Below are 23,640 nucleotides of genomic sequence, written 5' to 3'. Positions count from 1 at the left end.
ATAATTCAGTCTCTTCGGAGGTCAAAGAATTATGAACCCATCAGTGCTGAAAGGTTCTGTAGATCATCTGGTTCAACTTGCTCATTTTACACATGAAGAAAATAAGGTCTGGAGGGCTAAACAACTTGCCCAGGGTCACACAGCCATTTAATATAATCATATGTCTAGAATTCATCCCCTTAAGGAATGGGGCCACAAAGGGAGCATCCCCCCTGTATCTTTTGGTCCCACTTCCAGGAGCTGAGCACCAACCTCTCACTGAACTCCAACAGTAAATCAATAAATTTACCAAACTGAAAGGTAAAGAGCTCTTGAGCCAGCAAGAATGGTGTATAAGAAAAGAATTTCCAAGATAGGAAATTTCCATTGATCACTGTGGGATGGCAAGGACCAATCTTTTCCAGAAGAGGTCAATCTCATCATTTCCCTCCCTCCAACACACTACCTGGCCCTTTTCTACTTCTGCACCTTGTTTCCTATCATTTATCTCTGCCTGAAATGCCTTTCCTCCCACAGAGTCACAGAATTTCAGAGTTAAAAGTGTCCTCAGCAGGCATGTAAGTTTAGCCTATCCTCAAAAAGGAATCCTCACTGTACCCAACACAAGTAGTCATCCAGACATCGCTTAAATACTTCCAGTGAAGGGGAATAGCAGCCTTCCTGGATAACTCTAATTGTTAGGAAAGTTTCCCTGATTTCAAATCTAAATTTTCTTCTTGGAAAAGCTTACAGAGTACTCATAGTCCTGTGCGCTGAGACCAAACAGAACAAGCCAAATACTTTTTCTACGTGACAGCCTTTCAAGTATTTGAAAACAGTTATTACATCCCATATGAAACTTCTAATCTCTAGTACCTTTCACCATCCTGTCTGCTCTCCTTGGGATGTTTTCCAACTTTTCAGTGTTCTTCCTGAAATGTGAAGCCCATACCAATACACTCTTGATGGAACTGTGAACTGATCTAACCATTCTGGAAAACAATCAGGAATTATGTTTTTAAAAAAAAAGGTAGGAGGAATTGGGAACTATAAAGTCTATACCTTAGACCTAGAGATCACACTGCTAGGCATACACCTCAAGGAGTTCAAAGACAGAAAGAAAGGCTCCAGATGGACCAAAATATTCGCAGCAGCATTTTGTATGGTAGCAAAAACTGTAAATTAAGTAGATGACAGGCGGAGGTGGGGAGAGAGGCAGGAAAACAAATGACAGTGTCTGGACCTAATAGAACATTATTACACCATAAAAACAACTATAAAGAATTCAGAGAAAGATAGAAAGACATAGGAACTGAGGCATAGTGAAATAAGAGAACCAAGAAAAAAAGCAGACAATAGCTATGATCATGTAAACAGAAAGATTAAGGCAATGCAATTAAACTCTATGTAATTAAAATGGTCAAGCTTGGCTCCAGAGGAGAGCTGAGAAAATGCAACTCTCTCCCTCGTTTCTGGAAGTAAAGGTCACAGGAGGGGAACAGTGCGTCTCCTTTAAGTCACAACTGCCCTGCTGGCTGGTTTTGGTGAACACTATTTTTCTTCTTTCTTTTTAAATCTTTGGCACCATGTTTGGCTCACTAGGTAAGGGGAAGAAGAGGGAGGGAGATGTTCACAAACAAAGGTGATGCATAAACAAAAGGAATCAATAAAATAAGAGAATTTCTTTTCAAAATAGCTTTGTAAAACCTGTTTAAAAACCCTCTATTATATAAAAGGGAATTATAGTTCTTAAAAAAAAATGTGGCACCGAGAACTGAATAGAATTCTCTAGATGTCACCTAGCTGAGCACAGGAGGAGGCTCACCTCCTTGTTCCTAGAAGATGGGTATTTTCATTTGGCCCAAGATGGCTTTGTTGACTGTCACATCACATGCTGATCCTCGTTGTTCAGGCTCTTCCACTCCACCTACTCCAACTCTCCTGTTCCTTCAGGGTCCATCTCTGGCCCTAAACTCCTCCAGGAAGCCTGCCCTGATTCTGCCAGCCCCCACCTAATTCTCCCTCCTCAGAATCCTAACTTAGAACACTCTATCTGTTCTGTGTTGTTCTCTTTCTCTCATCCGGGTCATGTCTTCCCCACTAGACTCTGCTATCACAGGCAGAGGCTGTCTGATCCCACAGCATGGGATCTAACTTAGAGGGGGCAAGCCAGGGTCTCCAGAGCATGCCCCTGTCATTTTCCAGGCAGTTATACCTTCTTTGTAGAGTCGATCGGAATACTTGAAAGACTACTCCACAAGAGTCTTCGTATGGCAATAGTGACACTAGGTTAACTTCCCCGGCTTTCCTGTACTGCTCTGAATTCTGCATCTTACCTCCCATCTGATCCCTTGGGCTTTTCAGCTGGACAGCACACAGACTCTAGTTCACATCCTCTCAGATTTTGACTCTGGTCACCCTTTCTTAGGGCCCTGATGATTGTCCTTAACCACCAGTACTATTCTCTGGCCCCATCCCTTTTTTCCCCTCTCCCCTCACAAAGTCTAGCATTCAACCATGTCTTCTTTTATGTTCAGTCCAATACCAAAATTATTTAGTGCCTATGAGGCTGTATGCAAAGAAATATTCCAGGTACTAAGGATAGAAAGATAAAACAAAAAACAGCTCTTGCCTGTAATGAACTTACATTCTACTGAACAATATAACATAGCGTGGTCTAAAACATGGGGTTAGCACACTGTAAATTTTCAATAAAGTGAAGTGGGATAAAGCGAGGTAGATTAGAATTAAGTGGAGTGGTTTACTGTGAAGGAGAGCTGAACTAAACAGAATGCCTTTGAATGGATTAGAGGGGGTCAGGTAAAATGGGATGGAGTAAAGTCGGTAGTGGAGTGAGGTCAACAAGTCAGTTTAAGTGAATTCATTTGGAGTAGAGCCAGAAGTGCATCGGTAAATATTTAAATACTTAACCACCAGCACTTCTCCGGGGTGGGGGGATGTATGCAGGACACATTTTTAAGTTTAATCTGAATTATTAACATTTTCCCTTCACTTCCTTAAGTCTAGACAATCAACACAACAAGAAATCAAGTCCTGATTTTCAGCATTTGTCAATTTCCAAGGTATAAATGCTTCTACCGAAAAGGTAACGATCAGCCAGCTGGCTCCAGCACACCTGGAGTGAAGGAGAATGGACTGGCTTATCAAACCTTGGGGAAAACCACTGAAGCTCCCCTGGGTCTCAGTTCTCTCCTTTGGACCTAAATGGCTTCTGAATTTCCTTCCAGCTCTATTTCTATGATCCTATGGATCAATGAGGGGGACTTTTTAGTTAATTGAGTAAAGTATCTTGGAGTAGAATAGAGGGAGGCAAAATTGACCGGAGTGGATTGGAATGAAGTGGAGTATAGAGTTTAATTAAACTGAGTGGAGCAGAGTAGCCCAAGTCCCAGGCCAAAGAAGACAAGCCCCAGGTAATGGGGTGACAGAGAATGTAGGCTAGATGGCATCAAAGACAAACTGCTTAGTCACCAGTTTTCATGAAGGTCAACTCCCTGAAGAAACAGAAGGGTCTAATGGGGCATGTCCTAGTTATTACTGGGGGTAGCCTTTGGGAGATGGATTGAAGCCCCATAGAGAAGGGAAGACTGAGCCACTGACCAAGAAGAGGAGAGAAACCATTGCTGGGAGCAGGAAGTCTGAGTCAAGCAGGTGTCCAAAGTCAGTGAGTGCAGGATGGAATGAGATTCCCATCCCTGCCACATCCCCATCAATACCCTCACCAAGTGTCATACTAGGGAACTCTAATGATACCCCAACCAGGTAACTCAGCATTGGGAACAACGAATTCCATTTTAATATGATATTAACTATAACATCCTAGCTAGATAAAACAAATCACATTACTATTAGGTAGTCCCAAAATACACTCAGCAAGGTACTCCTAGCATACCTCTAAACAAGACACATTATAAACCCAGTAACCCCAGCACCAGGTATCCCAAACTCACCCGACTCAGTACTTCTAGCAATACACTCTAACCTAGTACCCCCCAAAACACACATTACCAATTTCTTTTAGTCACACTGAATCCTAGAACCCCCAGCATGAGCTATTAAGAAGACTCTAACCACAGGGTATATAATGATAAAATCCAGAAAAGCAGCACACATTACAACCAGCTATGATCAAACACACACTATAACTAGGTGCCCCTAATAATGCCCTTACTAGGATCATACCCAATTATCCCACTTACATCCTAAAAAGGTGTCCTCTGCAATGCCAACTCCCCTGCCCTCACACACATATGGGTTGATCACTGCACACCTTTTCAGGATCACAGCAGCTCACAGCCAGTCACTAGAAACTCTAGGCTCTGCTGTCCCCATTACATCTTCTCCCTTGTCCCAGTTTTCCCCAAGAGGAAACTCTGTATCCAGGTCCTTCCTTCCAAAGAAGTTTGGGAGGGATGCCTGGAACGTGAATGCCTGCACTTCCTTTCCTCCCCCTTCCCCACTTTCACCTCACTCTCACCTCCACATTCTGGGTGTCCATGGTGCCTGAATGTCTTTGCCCCAGAGGTCTGTCTTTCCAATTCAGACCCAGGTGAGGTTCTTCATCCACTGCCTGGGGGCTTCCCCCATCATCAGGGCAAGGGAAAGGGGTCAGGCAGGAGGTAGTGAGCATGTTAAATGATGAGTCCCACTCCCTTACACGGTTGCCCACCACCAGTTGCTACTCAAGCTGCCTCCCTCTAGGTATTGCTTGGGAGCGGTAGAGGAAATGAGGAAACCTGCTTGGCTTTCTCCCACACCCCATGCAGGCTGGCCTAGCCTCCCGCCCTACCTTGGGGGAGGAGGCCTGGCCTGGGATGAGGGGAAACAGGACAGGTATGCCTGCCTATCTCCTCCCCTTCTCACCTGAAGGAGGTGGGACACCCCCCCCCCCCACTTCAGGAGGGCCCTTGCTGTGGTGTCATCAACAGGCTCTGTCCAGTCTCGCCCAGAAAGCCGGAAAAACAGCTTAGGGCCCTGCCAACAAGAGAGCAAGAGGTAGGGAGGCTTTGGGGGAAGAGGGATGGAGACCCTCATTCTCCACAAAAATACCTCGCAGTGTAGTATCAAGATTAATCAAACTGGAGACCTTGCTTCGAGTCATCGGTTCTGATACTGGCCAAGTCATTTACTCCGAACTTCAACTTCTTCATTGTTACATGGGGATTATAATCCTTGCCCTATCCACTCCACAGGATCATCATGAAGAAAGCTCTGTAGGAAATCAAGTTATGATTTCCTTCTCCACTCCAGACTGTGGCCATCCCTCTGCACAGCACTGTTAGAATGATGCTCAGCTCCTGCCGTGTTCCCTCTTAGGAATGTCGTTCCCCACCCCCACTCTCCCCATAAATTCCTTAATACCCAGAAGCTTCATGGTGTATCGGGAAGAACGAAGGATCTGGAGTCTGGGGTCCTAGGTTCTAATCCTTGTTCTATTATCATTGTCCACATGACCTTGGGTAAGTCTCTTCTCTATCCTGTGCTTCAGTTTATGCATCTATAAAAATAAGACGGTTGGATTAAATGATCTCTAAGGTTCCTTCTAGCTTCAAATCTTACGATCCTTCTATGATCCTGGGAAGAAAGACCATATGGCTCTGCCCTTCCCTGACTCAGGGCAGGGACAGCATAGCCAAGAATACAAGGAGGGCCAAGCAAGGAAACCTAGGGCTAGAAAGTCAGGTGGTCAGGCCTTTAAGCCTAGAGGTACCTCTGACAGTCTGCCCAGAAGACAATCCTGGACTAGAGAGTCTAAGAAAACAGTACAACTGTGTGTGGTCCAGATCCAGGGATCTTCAAGCCATAGGGTTAATGGGTAAGCCTGGATTCTCACAGTCATATACACAAATTCAGAGAAACCATACCTCAAGCTAGACCCAGAAAGACTGAGGCAGGCACAGATGTTAGTCAGGAATACAGGTAAGCTCAGACACTGACAGGAAAATGCAGAGGGTGCTGTACAGAGGCAGAACACATGTGAAAACTTAGGATCCTGGACCCTTACAAATCACGCGTCCTCACCCACATTCATAGATCTGGAGACATTAGCAGGCACATACACTAAGCTGATAGATACATGTGCAGTGTCTCTCTGTATATATATGGACCACATATACATATACATTCATTCACTCAGAGCTATAGAAAAGCATAGGTCATCTAGTACAACCCCCTCATTATGTAATAGTCTGTAATAATGTCTAATAGTGTCTTATCCTCCTAATAGACTGGGAACTTCTTGAGAGTAGAAGCTACGTATTACCTCAGCTATGTATCTTTGCCCCAGCGCTGAGCACTGGTGTATGAATCCCAGGACTGCTCAGTAAGTGTTTGTCAAATCAAACATCTTATCCTTCCCAATAAGTTTGCTTGATCAATCAATGAAGCATTTGTTAACAGACTACTATGTGCCAGGCACTGAGAGGACAAAGAATGAGGCTGACATTCCAACTGGGGAGACAACCAACACATATAAGTATATACGGAGCAAATACAATAAATACAAGGTGTTTAGGGAGGGAGACCACTAACAGGTGTGTGTGTGTGTGTGTGTGTGTGTGTGTGATCAAATCAAGACTTCAGTAGAAGTTGGTGCATGAGTTACATCTTGAAGGAAGAAAGGGTTTTGATAAGGAATTTAGGATGAAGCACATTCTAGGCAGAATGGGTCATTAGAACGACCTGGAGACATGAGATGTAATGCCATGCATGACAAGCAGTCAGCTTGTCTAGATCACAGAGAACACGATGGAGAGTAACAAACAATGAGGCTAGATAATTGCTATAAGAGTTCAGAGGTGGGAAACATCTATCATGCACAATTTTTTTTCTTTGTGTACATACTAAAGTTTTGGAAGGCCAGCAAAGAGTCTTCTTGAATTAGAAGATTAAGCTACAATCCACAAGCATTTATTAAGTACCTACTGTAAGACACTTTGAGTACAAAAAAAAAAAAGGAAAGAAAAAGAAACAATCCTTACTGTCAAGAATTTTATTACATTCAGTGGGAGAGATGTCCAAATTTAACAGAAAAAGTATCTACACAATGCATACAGGGTAGTTAGGATGAATGGGCACTAACACGGGATGACGTAGAAAGACATCCTATAGGAGTGGTTCTTGAACTATGTCTTAAAAGGAGAGAGATTCAATGAGGCTGAAGTGAAAACTACTTGGCTTCCAGGTGAGGAGAGTGGTCAGCTCAAAGGCACTGAGAAAGGTGCTAGAAAGCCATGTCTGGAGCCAGTTTGGCTTAATGGAGGATGCAGGAAGGAGAACAATGTACAGTGAAGTTAGAAAGAACCTGAACTAAAGGTGAGCTGTGTGAACAGAGAGGAGACGTTGGCTATATAAGATATCGTGGAGGCAGAAACAGCAAAATTTGACAATAAATTGGAGATGAGAGGTGAGAGGGACTGATGAATTGAGAATGATGCCACGATTACATATGTGAGAGTCTAGCAGAATGGTGATCCCTTCAACAAAAATAGTAAAGTTTGGGTGTTGGGCAGATTGCAGGGAAAGGATAATAAGTCCTGCTTTGGATGTGTTGAGTTTGAGATGTCTATAGGACACTAAGGCTGAAGTGTCCAATAAGAAGGCAGTTGGTGTTATGGGACTAAGCTCAAGAGAGACTGGATAGATAGATTTATGAGGCATCTCGATAGAAAAGACAATTAAACCCAAAGAAACCAAGTGACCAATTGAGAGAGTGTAGAGGAAAGAAGTGCACCATGGCAGAGCCTTGAAGAACACCTACAACTGTGGATATAATATGGATAATAGTCAGCAGAGAAGTTCAAGGACAGATCAGACAGGAAGAAAGAGAACCAAGAGAGAAGTATGTCATGAAATACCTGAGAGAGGAGAGTTTCCAACAGAAGAGGGTGGCCAGCAATATCAAATTGCAGCAGAAAGATTAAGTAAGACAAGGACAGAGAAAATACTGACAGATTTGACCATCAAGAAATTATTGGTAACTTTGGAGACAGCAGCATGAGTTGACTGATGTGGTCTGATGCTAGATGGCAAAGGTTAAGGAAGAAATGAGAAGAGGGTAAGTGGTAGCAACAGGTACAGTTTTTCTAGGAGTTTGGTTGAAAAGGGGAGGAGAACTGTAAGACAATAGCTTGAAAGGGTGGGAGGGTCTAATGAATACTTTTAAATTATGGGCAAGATTTCTGTGCATGTACAAAGGCAGCGGCAAAGGAGTCAGCAGACAGCTAGAAGTTTAACATTAGAGGGATGGTGATGACTGAGTTTGAAATCTACTGGAAAGGACAAGAGGAGGTGGAATCAAATCTTTAGCTTTAGCAAAGAGATGGGCCAGATTATCAGTGGCTAAGGAAAAGGAGTAGAGTGGGAGATGACGGCCGGGTATTTAAGATGAAGAGAGGAGCTGGCTCATAAGGAATGGCCTCCATTTTCTTAGTAAGCAATCTGTGGATGGGGACCATGTCTCATCTCAACTCTGTATCTTCCCCAGTCATTTGGTCAATAAATATTTATAATATCATTAATATTTATTAAGTGCTTACTATGTGCTAGGTACTGTGCAGAAAGAGGCAAAAGTCAGTCCTTGCTTTCAGGGAGCTCACAATCTAATGGAGGAGATAATACTCAAACAACTAGCAACAAGCCAGATACGTATGTAGGATAAATTGGAGGGAATCAACAGAGGAAAGGCACTGAAATGAAGGGAAGTCAGGAATTAATTCTTGGAGATGGTAGGACTTGAAGAAAGGTAAGGCTCTGCACATAGTAGGTGTGAAATTAGTGTCTGTTGAGCTGTAAACTAATAGTCTCTCCTGGTCTATCACTAAAGACAGAAAATGGAATGACTAACTCTAATTCCATGAAAAAAGAAGGAAAACTTGGAGTTCCCAAACTAACTCTCAGTACTTTCTCCACAGGAAGATGACCCCTTCTTCTGCCAGTTTTGCTCTTGACCTAATTCCTCACCAATTTGGCCAGCCAAGTATCAACAAAGTCACTAGACCCTGAATACAGCTGATCACTTTCACAAGAAGTCCTTAAATGTGTCCTCAGCACAAAGTACCATGGACCACACATGTACAGCAACTATTATATGATATAAAAGGATAAGTACATTAAGAAAAGTCCAAGCCACATATTATGTGAAGTCCTAGTTCATTGTTGATTAGGGTTAGAGGGAATTAGGAAGGTTTCCTGGAGGTGATTATGTTTGAGCTGATTAGCAAAGGATGAGGTAGATTTCAAAAGGGAAAAGGGAGGGAGGGAAGAACATTCCCCATGTAAGGAGAGCAGGAATAAAAATTCAGAAGCAAGAGAAATGTGGCATGTTCAGGGCAACAAAGTCACCTAGTCTGACTAGAACAGAGAACACATGAAGGGGAGTAATGTAAGATACCTTCACTAGCGGTTGCCAAGTGGAAGCTGGATTGCTGCTAGTGAGGATTTCTGTTCAGGGATGGTTTGGACCAGACATTCTCTGGAGCACCTTCCAATTTACAGTCTATGATTTTATAAAATGCAGCCAGGAAAGCTAAGACAGAATGAGATTCAGGAGGATCTTGAATTCCAGGCAAAAGAACCTTTTACTACAGGGGATCAGAGCAGAGGAGTGATGTAACTAGATCTGTCAACAAAGAACAGTCCTTCAAAGGTTCAACATGGGAGCCCGTGAAGGATGATTTAGAGTTTAGGAGTAAAGAGGGTAAAGACTGTCAGCAGTCCCACCCACTATAGAAAGCCTGCAATAAGATCTTCTTCCTCCCTGCAGGACTCACTGCTTTCGCTTCTCATTCTGACACTGAGCATACAATATATAGTCCTCTGCTTCACTTGTGACTCATGTCTCCCTAATTATGTGGGAGCTCACTGAGGGCTTCAATCACATCTGGTTCTTTTCCTATGTCTCCCACGGGAGGTAGTATGGAGTAGTGGAAAAAAACACCATGCAAGATCACTTAGAATCAGAAGATCTGAGCTTACATCCTAGCTCTGACATTTAGCGCATTTGTGACTCTGAGTTAGTCATTTTGCCACCATGTTTCCTATTAATAACCCATTAAATTCTAAAAATCAACCACTGAATACTTTAAAAAAAACAACCTAGTGATCACTAGGAGCCAGTATAGGTTCCTTCACTAAGGCCACATAACACCAAATCAGACATATCTCTTTTTTTGAAAGGATCCCAGACTCACTATATTTTGAACCAGATCTATAGTTTCATTGGTTTAGAGCAATGGTTTAAAATTCAAATAGAAATGGGGGACATTAATTTGTACGTTAGTACCTTAGTGCAGCTAGGTGGTGCAGTGGATAGAGTGCAGAGCCTCAACTTTCTGAGTTCAAATATGGTTTCAGAGACCTTGATAGCTACGTAACCTTGGGCAAATCATTTAACCCTGTTTGCCCCAGTTTCCTCATCTGTAAAATTATCTGGAAAAGAAAATGGCCAACCACTCCAGCATCTTTGCCAAGAAAAGCCCAAATGGGGTCACAAAGATTTGGACAAAACTGAATGATGCGACAATAACAAAAAATCTGTTCATAAGGATCCTTGCATATTGACTTACTTTTAAAATTAAATGCTATGTTCATTATTTATCAATCATATTTTAATCTATATCATGGATGTACTGCAGAGCACTGGGAGGTCTACAGGACATGTAATTGACACCTCTGGTCTAGAGAAAAACCAGCAAGGAAAATTCCTCTACCAATGCAGGTTGACAACCCCTCTGAAATTTATAGTTGTTGACAGACAGATGCCTGAAACACTCTTCTAAGATCACAGAGCCATTACATGGTAGGGATAAGACTTGATCCTAGGTCTTCCCAGTTCTTTATCCACTGAGCCCATAATGCTATAAGGCCTCCATATAAATCAGAAAAATGTTAATATGTCTTTATTTCAGCAAAGAGTTTAACAATGTATTTTATTATATTTTGTGAATAAATATGAAGTTGTCTGGATGAAGGTATAATTAAACAGATTCAGAACAGACTCAACTGTCCCCTGGAAAAGTTGATTAACATATAAATCAATAACTCAATCTGGAGGGAAAGAATTTTCAGCCCAGTACATAAATTTAAAGCATTCTTTTTTTAAATGGCAAGGCACACTCTCTCTGGCTCTATCCTATGTAGCACTTACCAACAATTGGGCTGATCACAGAAAACGCTGCTGATCAGGTCCTTTAACTAAATAATGTACCCTCTCATGGCTTCTGCTTCTCCTATCCATCCAACACTCCTTAAATGTTCCTCAAAGGTTCAAACCCTAGTACTGCTCCCTAAGGACAGTTGTTCTCCAAGGCTCTGTCCTTGACCCTCTCCTCTCTTCTGACTTTCTCCCATGCCAATCTCATTAATAACTACAACTTTAACTACCTCTCCTACCCCAAAATTCAGTCCTAATTCTAATCTCTCTTGTAACTCCATCCTGTGAAACATCTCTATTTGACCACTGTACCAATACCTCCAACTCAACATGTCCTAAATTGAATTAATTATACCCCCACCCCTGAACATGCCCTTTCTCCCAGGGCTCCGTCCTGTTGACAGCACCACGATCCCTTCCAGTCATGCAGAGTTATCTGACTGCCCCCTCCGCCATATCCAATCAGTTGGTAAGTCTTACAAAATCTTACCTCTAAAATATTCTGAGCATCTATTCCATTCTCTCAACCTAGTTTAGGCTTCGTTACATTGTACATAAACCATTATAATAACCTCCTAACTAGTCCACCTGACTCCAGTCTCATCCCTCTACTTCATCATTCATATAGCAGCCAACATAATCTTCTTCATATACAGGTCTGACCATGTCACTCCTGGTGGAACTTAAATACCAACAGAATAAAATAAAATTCCTCAGCATGGTAACACCCTTTCCCCCAATTTGGTTCCAACTTGCCCTTCCAGACATATTTCCCTCTACAAATTCTTTGTTTCAATCAGACTGGACCCACTGCTCCCTGATCTCATCCTGTCCTCTCTTCCCTCCACGGCTTTCAGACTGTTCCCCAAGGATTGGATTAGGAGTCTTCTTTATCTTGACTAATTGAAATTCTCTCCCTTAAAATGCTCACTTTATTTAGTATTTATTAATTTCAGAATTTAAAAAAAAGGTCTATCTCAGGTGTCATCTCTGATTTCCACAGCTAAAAACGATCACTCCCTTCTTCAAATGTTCCTAATGAACTTTAGATTCATCTCTCATCTTATTACAACCTATCTTGAAAGATATTAATTTGTTTTCAGTTTTGGTACCCTAGTAGACTATAAGCTTCTTAAATTGTTTTGTTTTCATCTTTGTATCCCCATTACCAAGCACAGAGCCTTGAATTTATTATTAAGAATAGTAGACACCTGTTTGTTGATAGTAGATAAAGCAGATAAGTGTTCATTGATGAATTAAAGGTATTCATATCAAATCTACAAGCGATACAAACTGAAAAGAATTATTCATATTTTGGATGACAGAATCAGTATTCAAAATTATTTTAAGCTAAATTCTGCACTGAAATCAACAAGAGGAAATAGAACAAAGATAAACGTAAAGTCCTTCTTTTAAAGCTAAACTATTGGTATAGCAAGATATATGAAAAAGACCAGCAGTTTTATCCAGTCTCTAATACCTTGATATGACCTGGCTACTAAAAAAAACAATTAAAAAAAAAGCTAACGTATCTTAGATTACATCATGAGAAGAAACGTATCTAGAATTGAACAGCAGTTGTCATGCTGTCCGTTGTCTGGTCAGATCTCATTTAGGATGCTACATCCAGTCCTTGGCCCTACATTTTAGAAAGGACTTTTAACAAGTTGGAGCCCCTTCATACAAGGGTGATCAGGATGGTGTGGGCACTGAAGATAATACCATCCTAGTACTAGCCGAAGAGACTATAGAAGATAAGACTCTGAGGGAGACACAATATAGCTGCCCTTAACTTTTGAAGGGCTACATATGAAAAGGTGGAACAGACTTGTTCTGCTTAGCTCAGGTATAGAACAAGGAATAACAGATAGAAGACACAGAGAATGTAAATTTCAGCTCAGTACAAGTAACTACTTAAAAAAAAAAACCAATGAGCATCATCTAACAAAGAAATGAATGGGTCGTTTCAAAAGGTAGTGAGCTCCCCACCCCCTGGAACTTTCAGAGCAAAGATTGGATATGATAAAATTCTGGCATGAGTTATGAGGTTGGATTATATAACCTCTAAAGTCCCTTCCAAGTCTAAGGTGTGCTAATTTGATGCCCCAGATAGAAGGGGGAGCAGTTGCCCCAAGGGATGAAGGGAGAGGAGACAGACTTGTGTTGCAATAAGAGACATAGAGGTCAGAAGGTAGGTTAAACCTCCAGACCACAACATGTTGGAATGTGCTACTCCACGGAAGTATGTGGATTCTCCTAATGAAAAATCTAAGTAAAATGTCAGTGATTAACTCTGCCTGTGCTGGGTTTGGGGAAGAAGGAATATTGCTGCCTGGATCCAAGAGAAAGAACCGTCTACAGATTCCAAGGCTCCAATGAAAAAAATAAAGATGTCCTTCAGAATTTTAAGCAATTGGAGGAGGAGCCACATGGTACTTCCTTTCTGCATGTGAGACACAAACCTCAGCACGCTTCTCCTCGGGTAAAGGGGAGGGATTAGAATTCAATGACCTTCATCTCTTCCTCCCAGGCACCACGTAGCTCAGACACAAGAATACAAGCTTCTAGAGCCTACCATATATTTCTCTCACATACCTGCTGAGGATACAAAGAGTCCAAAGGGCAGAGTGGGAAAGACAATTGGGACCTTTCAGCTTGAAGGAAGCCTTCCTGGCCTCCATGACAACCCCCTGGAATTCACTCTCCCCCCTGTCTCCACAGCAACTCCTAGGATTACCCTCCAGAGTCGCTATGGTAACCTCAGAACTCTCCTACCTCTTTATCAGTTTCCATGGTAATCTCCAGAATTCCTCACCCTCTCTCAGAAACAGTTGTCATAGCAACCCTTGGGATTACCTGATCTCCCCCCGCCCCAAATACTGGTTTCCATGACAATCCTCAGCTTCAATCCCCACTCCTGGGATGGATGCCATGGTAACTCTTCCGAAGGGGAAAGGGGAAAAGATCATCTTGTAGTATTTAGGAGTGGAAGAGATTATCTACCCCACACTTCCCCTCATTTTACAAATGAGGAAACTGAGGCCCAAAGAGGTGAAGTCACCTTCTCAAGATGTCTTTGTTGGAATTGCTTTTTTGGTCTGGACAATGGCACCAGGAGCCACAGAACTGCTGTCTGTCAGAGCTGGACAAGCCCCTAAAGATTATCTTGTTCTAGTCTCACCCATTACTCTGTTATAGATAAAAAAAATTGAAGCTCATACAGGGGAAATAGGTAACCCAGACGATGAGCACCAAGCCTAGCACTCAAGTTCCCAGATTCTCCATTAAAATTCTGTCCAACAATGCCATTTCCTGCCCTGCCCCCTCCCCACCCTCTATACATGGCTTTCTCTTCCCTCCAGCTTCTACAGACATTCCCAAGCCCCTTCCATCCACATGTCCATTCACTGTGTTTCTGAGAGGGTATAACTCCCACCCCCCACTGCAAACATGTTTAGAGGTACTCGAATCCCACATTTCACTGGAAGAGAAAGGGAGATGTGGTCATGAATGAATGTCAGAATTGATGGTCCTTAAAGACCATCTAATCCACGGTCATAGACATCTTTTACATAGGAGACTGAGACTCAGAGCTTAAATGACCCTAAAATCACAAGTAAAATAGATGAATAAGACAATGAAAAGTCACACAGGAAGCAAGTTGGAAACCTGCTCAAATCATGGTTCTGTTACGTGACCTTGGGCATAAGACTTATCCTTCTAGACATCTGATTCCTCATCTATAAAAATCAAAGAACTGGACTAGACTGTCTCTCAAAGGCTTGTAACCTCTAAACCTAAGGTCCTATCCTAGTAGCAGACTTGAAATTTGAACTCAGATCCTCTACCTCCAAAAATCTATCTGCTGCTTTCGCCCCTGTCATGCCAGACTTATGAGCTACCCTCAGCAGGAAGTGTCAACATCTACCTTCCCAAGCAATGGCACCCAGAAGGACCCCACCTGTCCCTAATCATCCTGAAGCCCCCCTCAAGCAGGAATTCATCCTCCCCTACAGTTAAAATGCAAAGTATTTCCCTGGAAGACAGTAACACATTAATTTTGGATCCTTAACTGGGAGCAAGCCCTGAAATCAGAATAGGAGGGTTTTGATTAGGCAATAGGCTGGGCTTTATGTTGGGTTTTTGTTTTGTGTTTTTTGCTTTTTGAGGGGTTGGAAGCCAGGAAGAGAAAGGGAGGAACCTGGCCCCTAGCCTCAATACCCATCAACTGTCCCCTTCTCTCTGGCCTTAGGGCAAGCTGAAGTGATTTGGGGTGAGTGGAGTGGGGATGGGGGTAGAATCACAGGATCACAAAATCTCTGAATCCCAGAACTGGAAAAGACTCAGAGGTCATCTAGTCCTCTAGACAGCAACTACCTTGGACAAATTACCATCTCTGCCGCTGCCTGGAGACCACTAGTGAAAATAAAGCCATGACTTCCCAAGGCTTATGTATTTTGCTTTTGGACAATTCTATTTTTGGATCACTGGTTCTTGTCGGAGTTGAGAACTTAGATATCATCTAATCCAGTGGTGTCAAACTCAAATAGAAACAGACTTAGAAAACTACAAATCAACATTATCTATGTTGTATTATAGGTGGCACACTGGATAGAATTCGAGACCTAGAATCAAAAAGACTCATGCTCCAGGGTTCAAATCTGGCCTCAGATTAACTGTGTGACCCTAAGCAAGTCATGTAACGCTGTTTGCCTCAGAGTCTTCATCTATAAAATAAACTGGAAAAGGAAATGGCAAACTACTCTAGCATGCTTGCCAAGAAAATGCCAAATGCAGTCATGAAGTGTCAGCCATGACTGAAAAGCAACTGAACAAATGTCGTATTATAGTTTTCTTTGTTTTGTTAAATAGTTCCCAATGACATTTTAATCTGGTTCAGGCTATACTGGGGAATTCTGAAGCACACAGGTTTTGGAGTCTGACATTTCTGAACCAGTCCAACCTCCTTATTTTAAATATGAGGGAACAGACTCACAGAGAAGAGAGAAATTTGTCTAAGTCACAAAGGTAGGAAGGAGAAACGTCGGAGTGGGAGAGAAGAAGGTAGATGTCCCGAAAGCTGGAGTTTGGCCAGGACCACAATGGAGTCCTCTCCTATCCTATGAGAGAGGAAGACACTGTCCTCCTCCTGAACCCACTTCCTTCCTACAAGATGGACTTCAAACATCTCCGAAGAAAACTGGCTCTTTAGTTCCCTAAGAAGGGAATGTCTGCCTAGCAGTGTTCCTATCATAGATTACAATCTATCATTATCTATTATCATCAACAATCACAGAAGTTAAAGCTGAAAGAATCTTGAAGATGACCTAGTCTAGCTCCTTTCTTAGAGAGAGAAACTTAATTACATATAGTCCAAAACTGGTTTAGCTAATATCCCCTCAGCACAGCTGGGATTCAAAGCCAAATTTTCTGCCTCCCAAAAAAAAAAAAATCCTCTTCCTTCAAGGTCTAGCTAAGGTGTCATCTGTCCATTGAGCCTTTCCTGATTTCCTCTAGAGCACCTTCACCTGGATTATACCCTCCTTTGCACTTTCATTATACCAAGATCAGCAAGTGACTGCCCCTCCCCACCTCACCAAACACACATAGTTACTGTCCCCTGCCATGTGGCTTCACATTGTATTCTACCCACCTCTGAGGCACTTACCACGTAACAGATATTAAGGTTATTTTGTATCTCATCCCTATTCCTACATGGGGAGCTCCATGAAGATACCCCATCTAACCTTTGCGCAAGAAAGCTGCTTGACCATTGTTAGCTGAATTAAAATTGAAGCCTCCACAGCATATGATGTTTTCCCACTTGGGATATTTCCTCATGTAAACAGAGTTATTGCTAGTCTCTCCCCATGGAGACAAAAGAACAGAAATAGAACACATTGTGTAAAGTGCTTTGAGATCTCCAGGAAGGCATCCTCTCCACCCAAAGAAACACAAGTTCATACATATTATTCTGCTCCACCTTTGTCCCCAAGGAGGGAAATAGGAAAGTGAGACAGACAAGCAACAGCATAGCTTGCTTTATCCAAGTAGCTGCCTCCCAGGGTTTCGGGTCAAAAAACTTACAAAGTGCTTATTCCACTAAAAACTGGACTAGCTCCACCATGACTCTGAGGGAGTCTGGTGACAGCCAATCACACCTATCCCAGTGTGGGCAAACTCAGACCCCTTGCCCTGACAGGAAGTTAAGCTTCTTCAAAACCAACCATCCTAGCATGCCAGGTCCTGGGCCTGGGCAAACCCTTTCTAGGTTAAAAGCATTACCCAGAGAGGCCACTATCTATAGCGCACACAAAGCTGGACTTGGAGTCAGGGAGACTGGTTCAAGTTCCATCTATGAGACACACAGACTGTTTAACCCTGAGCTAACCTCTCAACGCCCTAGGCAGCTAGCTCTCTGAACCTGCACTGTAAGTAGTAGAGCAGGTACTGATCTGTATTAGTAGAGGTGGTTTCCACACCAGGAGCTCCCTGATAATCATGGGATCATGATGACCATGATAGCTAGCATTGTATAGAGTGTTGTGGTTTCCAAGGTACTTTACATATGTTATCACAAGTGATGCCCAAAACAACCCTGTGGCAGGAGCTCTTCTTCTTCTCATTTTACAGATGAGGAAACTGAGGATGAAGGAAATTAAGTGACTTGTCACACTTGTCACACAGCTAGAAGTACCTGGGCTGGAATTCAAACTCAGGTTTTCCTCACTCCCAGTCCACTGCATCACCTAGGTACCTCTCAATGAAATATTTCCACAATAAAATAAAAAATAAAATGCTAGTAGGGAGAGGATTAGCTTCTTGAGGGAAGACTCTTAAGAAAATACAAACCATTCAATCACTCCTTGCTTCAGGGAGTTGAGCTAGCATCAGACAATGCACAGTACAATGGTGCTGGGAGCTAAAAAAGGGACTTGTTTCTTCATAAGGATGAGTCTGCTATTCTTTCCTTAGCTCCTTCACACCTGGTCACACCTGCTTCTGAAAAGTTAGACTCCTCTCTCATGTCAACAAGGACCCGATATCTCCCTTGGTGCCCTCCCCACCCCACCCCCAAATCTCTTGCCCACATCTCTCCATCAACCTCCACGATTGGGAAAGTACTTCCTGACATCAAACTTCAACCTACCTTGCTGCATTGGGAATAGTAATATATCTCTTGTCCCTCACTTTCAAGGTCTGTATAGTCTCTTTCTACCTCTGTGGACAACTTGGATATGGAGCAGCATGGCATAATGGAAAGAACTTCAAAATGGTTTTGAAGTCAGAGTGTCTGGGTTCTAATCCTAGTTCTGTCACTTGCCCTCTGTGTGACCTCAGGAAAATCACTTCAACTCTCTTATCCATTTTCCTCATCTATAAAATGAGGGAGTTATTTTATTTTGCATTTTGTTTTTAATTTTTTTCTCTTTATTTTTTCCCCAATTACATGTAAAAAAATTTTAACATTCATTTTTAAAAACTGAGTTCCAAATTCTCTCCCTCCTTTCTTCCCTTATCCCCTCCTCAGAAGGCAAGCAATTTGATACAGATCATACACATGCAGTCATGCAAAATATAGTCCCATATTAGCTATGTTACAAAAGAAAACAGACCAAAAAAAAGCAAGAAAAAGCAAGAAAGTAAAAAAGTCTCCTCTGATCTGCGTTCTGATGCCATCACTTCTTCTGGAAGTGGATAGCGTTTTCATCAAAAGTCCTTTGGAATTATCTTCCATTGGATCACTGGATTGCTGAGAATAGCTAAGTCATTCACAGCTGATCATCACACAATATTGCTATTACTGTGTCCAACGTCTGGTTCTGCCCACTTCATTTTGTATCAGTTCATATAAGTCTTCAAGGACTATTTTAGATGACCTTTTAAGGTACCTTTGAAATCTAAATCTGTGATCCTTCAGTGACTCATCACCAATCCTTTTCCTCTTCTGGATTTCTTAATATGGGCGCCACCCAAAAGTCTATACTTGGCTCTCTTCAATTCAACAATCATTTATTAAACACCAACATTGCGTTATGCTCTGGAGACACAAAAACAAACAAACAAAAAAAACCAACCCCTGCCTGCAAGGAACCTCTATTCTGGTTTTCTTGGCGGGGAAAGAGGAGGGGTGGCACAAGTGGAGGAAAAACAACACATACCTTTAAATACAGATACATACAGGGTAAATACTAAGTAATTTTTTGAGGGGGGACCACCAATTCTATGCTTTTTTGCACAGTCTGTTTCCCGTACTTCGAATGCACTCCTTCCTCTCCTTCATTCTCAGAATCACTTGCTTCCTTCAAAACTCACCTCAATAATCGGATCCCTCCAGCAGCTAAGTGGCTCCCCTTCAAAATTACCTCGTATTTACTCTGTATATACTTAAGTGTGTATATGACAGCTCCTCCAGTAGAATGCAAGCTCTTTGAATGCAAGAATGATTTCATTTCTGTCTTTGCATCTCTAGAACCTATCACAATGTCTGGCACACAAGGGCTTAATAAATCTTTGTTGATGCATCAGAATTATAGGACCTCAGATTTAGAAAGAGAAAAACCACAGAATCTGAGAGTAAGAAGGGATCTTAGGAGCTCTCTAGTACAAACTATATATAAAAGATATTCTCATTATAACATGCTCAATGAGTGGTCATCCAGCCTCTGCTCGAGGAGCTTCAGGGAAGGAGAACCTACTATCTCTAAATACATCCCATTCCAATTTTGGGCAGCTCTAAGTGTTAAAATGTTTAAGTGCTAGGCACTATACTAAGTTTTGGTTACACAAATTCAAAAAGTAAGAAAGTCTCTACCTTCAAGAAATTTATATTCTAATTAGGAAAGACAACACCCATAGAAGAATGGTGTTCATAGAGGGATGTTTTGGTGTAGGAAGTTCCCTAGATACGTTCAATATGGAGACTACTTTTTGTTCCCAGACTCGCCTCTGGAGTCAAACATGAATCTAATCCTAATCTCCCCTCTACAAGACAGTCCTTCACACATAGCAAGACAGCTATGGTATCTTCCCAAAGTTTTCTTTTCCCCAGGATAAATATGCTTTCTTTAGCTAAAGATCTCAGAGGCCCTCTAGTCATATGGTCATAGATCAAGAAACGAAAGAAACCTCAGACACCAATGTCTCACCCCTTTAAAGGATGATAAGTGAGGATGAGCATTGCATCTTAAGAAGGTACATTCAAATGAAGCAATACAGGAACTGAGAAGAAAAGCATGATTGAGACTATGTGGGTGAAAGTCAATCTGGGGAAAAACAAGTGATTTTGTCATTGGAGCATGCTATAGACAACCTAGAAAGAAGGAAATAGCTGAAGAGTTTGGGAAACACATCACAAGTCTAGTACAGAGGTTGGATGTACTGGTGATAGGGGACTTGTCGAGATAGCTCCTGGAACTCTCTCTGCCAGAAGCGGAGAAGCTAAGACTTTCTCAACTTGCCTTAGTGATCATTTCATCCTTCCAAAGATGGAAGGAACTAAGAAGAAGAAATTCTATTCTGGTTATGATTCTCAGTAACAGGGAGGAACTGTTTGTTCAGAAGGAAATGATGGGTACCTTGGGAAAAGTGAGCCTTCCATCCTAGAGTCTGGGATAAAGAAGAAAAGGAAATATGGGCATATTTTGACCCATACTCTAGATTTTGGGAAAGAAGATTTCAAAGAGAGAGGAACGCTAGTTACAATCACACGGATTAAAATGCTTCAGAGGGAGTCAGCTGAAGAGAGATGGGAGATGCTCAAGAATGAAATTCTGAAGACAGAAAGAGAAATAACTTCAATAAGGAGTTAAAAATGGAATTTGTCGAAAGAGACAAATGTGGATGCACAGGGAGCTCACCAATCAATGTAGATTTTAAAAACAAATGTAAGAAAAATGGAAACGAAACTAGGCCAAAAAGCAGGAGGTAAATACAAGGGTATGTTATGGTCCCATAAAAAAAGAATGTCAGGAATATTAATGCTCAGAATAAGCTGAGACTGGACAGAGCAGCTAAGGACAATTAAAAAAATAGGATTTTCTTTTTTCAGTTACATCGGGTGAAAAGGGAGGATGAAAGTAGAGATGGAACCCTTACTTAGGGTCGATGAGATAACTGACAATGAAGGGGAAAAACTTTTATTTTCTCTGCAACGGAACGTGATTTTAACATATTAAAATGGCAGAAAAATGACTAACAGAGATGAATACCCAAAATGATTTAGGAGATAATAAGAGAACATCTGGCTGTCTTTGATAAATTCAGGTAACTTGGCTCTCATTCACTACATCCTTGGGTACTGAAAGAACTTGCAGATGTGGCTTCAAAGTCACTCTCAGGGATATCTGAAAGGTTATGAAAAATGGGAGAAGTGCCGTAAGATTCGAGGACAAATGTCCCAATTTTTTAAAAGGAAAGAGAACAAAATCAGGGAGCGTGACTTATTCCTGGGAAAACTCTAGAATGGCTTATTAAAGAGATGGTTAGCAAACAGTTCCAAAAAGAATCCATGATTACTAAAAGTAGCTTTATCAAGAACAAGTCATATCATCTAATCTCGTTTCTTTTTTGGAAAAGATTACTAAACCAGTTGCTAAGGGGAATTCTATGGATATCATTTACTTAGATTTCAGCAAAGTGTTAAATTATCTCATACTATCCTTGTGGAAAAAATGGAGAGCTGTGAATTAGACTATGATACAGTCAGATAGATTTGGAATGGTTGGATGGCTGGACTCAAAGACTCATGAAATGGTTCAGTGTTAACTTGGCAGTAAAGTGCTTCAGGGATCTGTGCTTGGCCCTGTATTGTTTGACATTTTTTACCAATAACTTGTATAGCTAGCACAATGGATGATAAAATTAGGATTAAATAGGATCCTGAGATGCCAGACTTGCCCTGTGTTGAACTGAATCATGAGACTGAACAGCAATAAATGTAGTGCCTTGTGCTTGAGAACAAAAAAAAATCAATTTTACAAATATAAGATAGGGGAGATAAGATTAAACAGTTGTTTTGAAAAAGATCTGGGGGCAGCTAGGTGATGCAGTGGATAGAGCACTGGTCCTGGAGTCAGGAGGACCTGAATTCAAATGTGACCTCAGACACTTAACATTAACTAGCTGTGTGACCCTGGAAAAGTCACTTAACCATGATTGCCTCACCAAAAGGAAAAAAAAAAAAAGATGAGGAAGAAGAAAAGAAAAAGATCTGGTGGTTTTAGTGGATGATAAGTACAATATAAGGAGGCAAAATCACCAATAAAGTGATCTTGGGGTACATAATAAGGGGAGGAATTTCCAAGAACACAAAGGTGATTGTCCTATTGTAAAGACTGTCTCATCTGCCCTTAGCTCAAACTAATCTGGAGTACTGTGTTCATCTCAGGGTTTAAGAACAATATGAATAAACTGGAGAGCAATCAAGAAGCACCTGGGGTCCATGTCACCCGAGAACTGGCTGAAAGAACTGCACTAGATTTGCCTAAACTTTATTTTTTTTAATTAGTTTATTTTTGGTTTTCAACATTCATTTCCATAAGTTTTAAATTTTCTCTGCCTCCCTACCCAAGATGGCAATATGCCATCTGATGGAGGCTCTACAAGTACATTGCTATTAAACACATCTTCACATGAGCGATGTTGCACAGAATTAGAACGATTGGGAGAACCAGGAGAAAGAGAAAACAAAACACAAAAGAGAATAGTCGGCTTTGCTCTGCATTCGGACTCCAGTTATCTCTGTGAAAATTTCCCATCATGAGTCCTTTGGAATTGTTTTAGGTCTTTGCATTGTGAAAAAAGGTTAAACCTCTCAAAATCAGCCATCACACACTGCGGCTGTTACTGTGTACCATGGACTGGTTCTGCTCACTTCACTCAGCATCAGCTCATGTAAGTCTTTCCAGGTTTTTCTGGTCTGCCTGTTCATCATTTCTTACAGCACAATAGTATTCCATTACATTTATATGCCATAACTTGTTCAGTCATTCCCCAATCGATGGGCATCCCCTTGATTTCCAGTTTTTGACCACCACAAAAAGAGCTGCTATAAATAATTTTGTACATGGGGGTCCTTGTCCAATTTTTTTTATCTCTTTGGGACACAGACCTAGAAGCATAGCTTTGACTAAACTTTAAAGGGAAAATGATAACTGTCTTCAAAGCATTTAACGGACTATCATGTGGCGAAGGGTTTAGCCTTATTCTGTTGGGCTCCAGAGGTCATAAACAGTTATTTCACCAGAATAGGTTGAAGTTACAAAGCGGCAAATTCCTAACATTTAGAACTATTAAAAATTGGAATAGGCTGCCTAGGAGGTTACACTTTTTTGGAGGTTTTTAAGCAGAGGCTGGATGATTACTTGTTGCATATATTCATGTATGGGTTGCATTAGATGGATGCTAAGATCCTTTCCAACTTTCAAATTCTGTGACTCTGTAAGTGACAGCGCTGGGTTTGGTAGACAGGTGGTCTGGTTCCAAAT

At 41.6% G+C, this 23,640-nt stretch overlaps 1 protein-coding gene across 5 annotated transcripts in view; it reads right to left on the bottom strand.

Annotated features, from left to right (window-relative positions):
* NBEAL2 (neurobeachin like 2) overlaps positions 1-23,640 on the bottom strand; it is a 154,009-nt gene that overhangs the window by 99,034 nt on the left and 31,335 nt on the right. The window contains exon 1 of one of the 5 annotated variants that reach the window (XM_072653396.1): positions 4,478-4,833. The exons of the other annotated variants lie outside the window; for them this stretch is intronic. Within the exon in view, the coding sequence (XP_072509497.1) occupies positions 4,478-4,630 (153 nt within the window). The 5' untranslated portion in view covers positions 4,631-4,833. Of the gene's footprint in view, positions 1-4,477; positions 4,834-23,640 lie in introns of those variants that run through there. 5 annotated transcript variants of the gene reach the window in all.

The sequence above is a fragment of the Notamacropus eugenii genome, chromosome 1 (assembly GCF_028372415.1).
Source record: "Notamacropus eugenii isolate mMacEug1 chromosome 1, mMacEug1.pri_v2, whole genome shotgun sequence".
NCBI classification, from domain to species: Eukaryota; Metazoa; Chordata; class Mammalia; order Diprotodontia; family Macropodidae; genus Notamacropus; species Notamacropus eugenii.
This window is presented reverse-complemented; position numbering and strand designations above follow the sequence as displayed.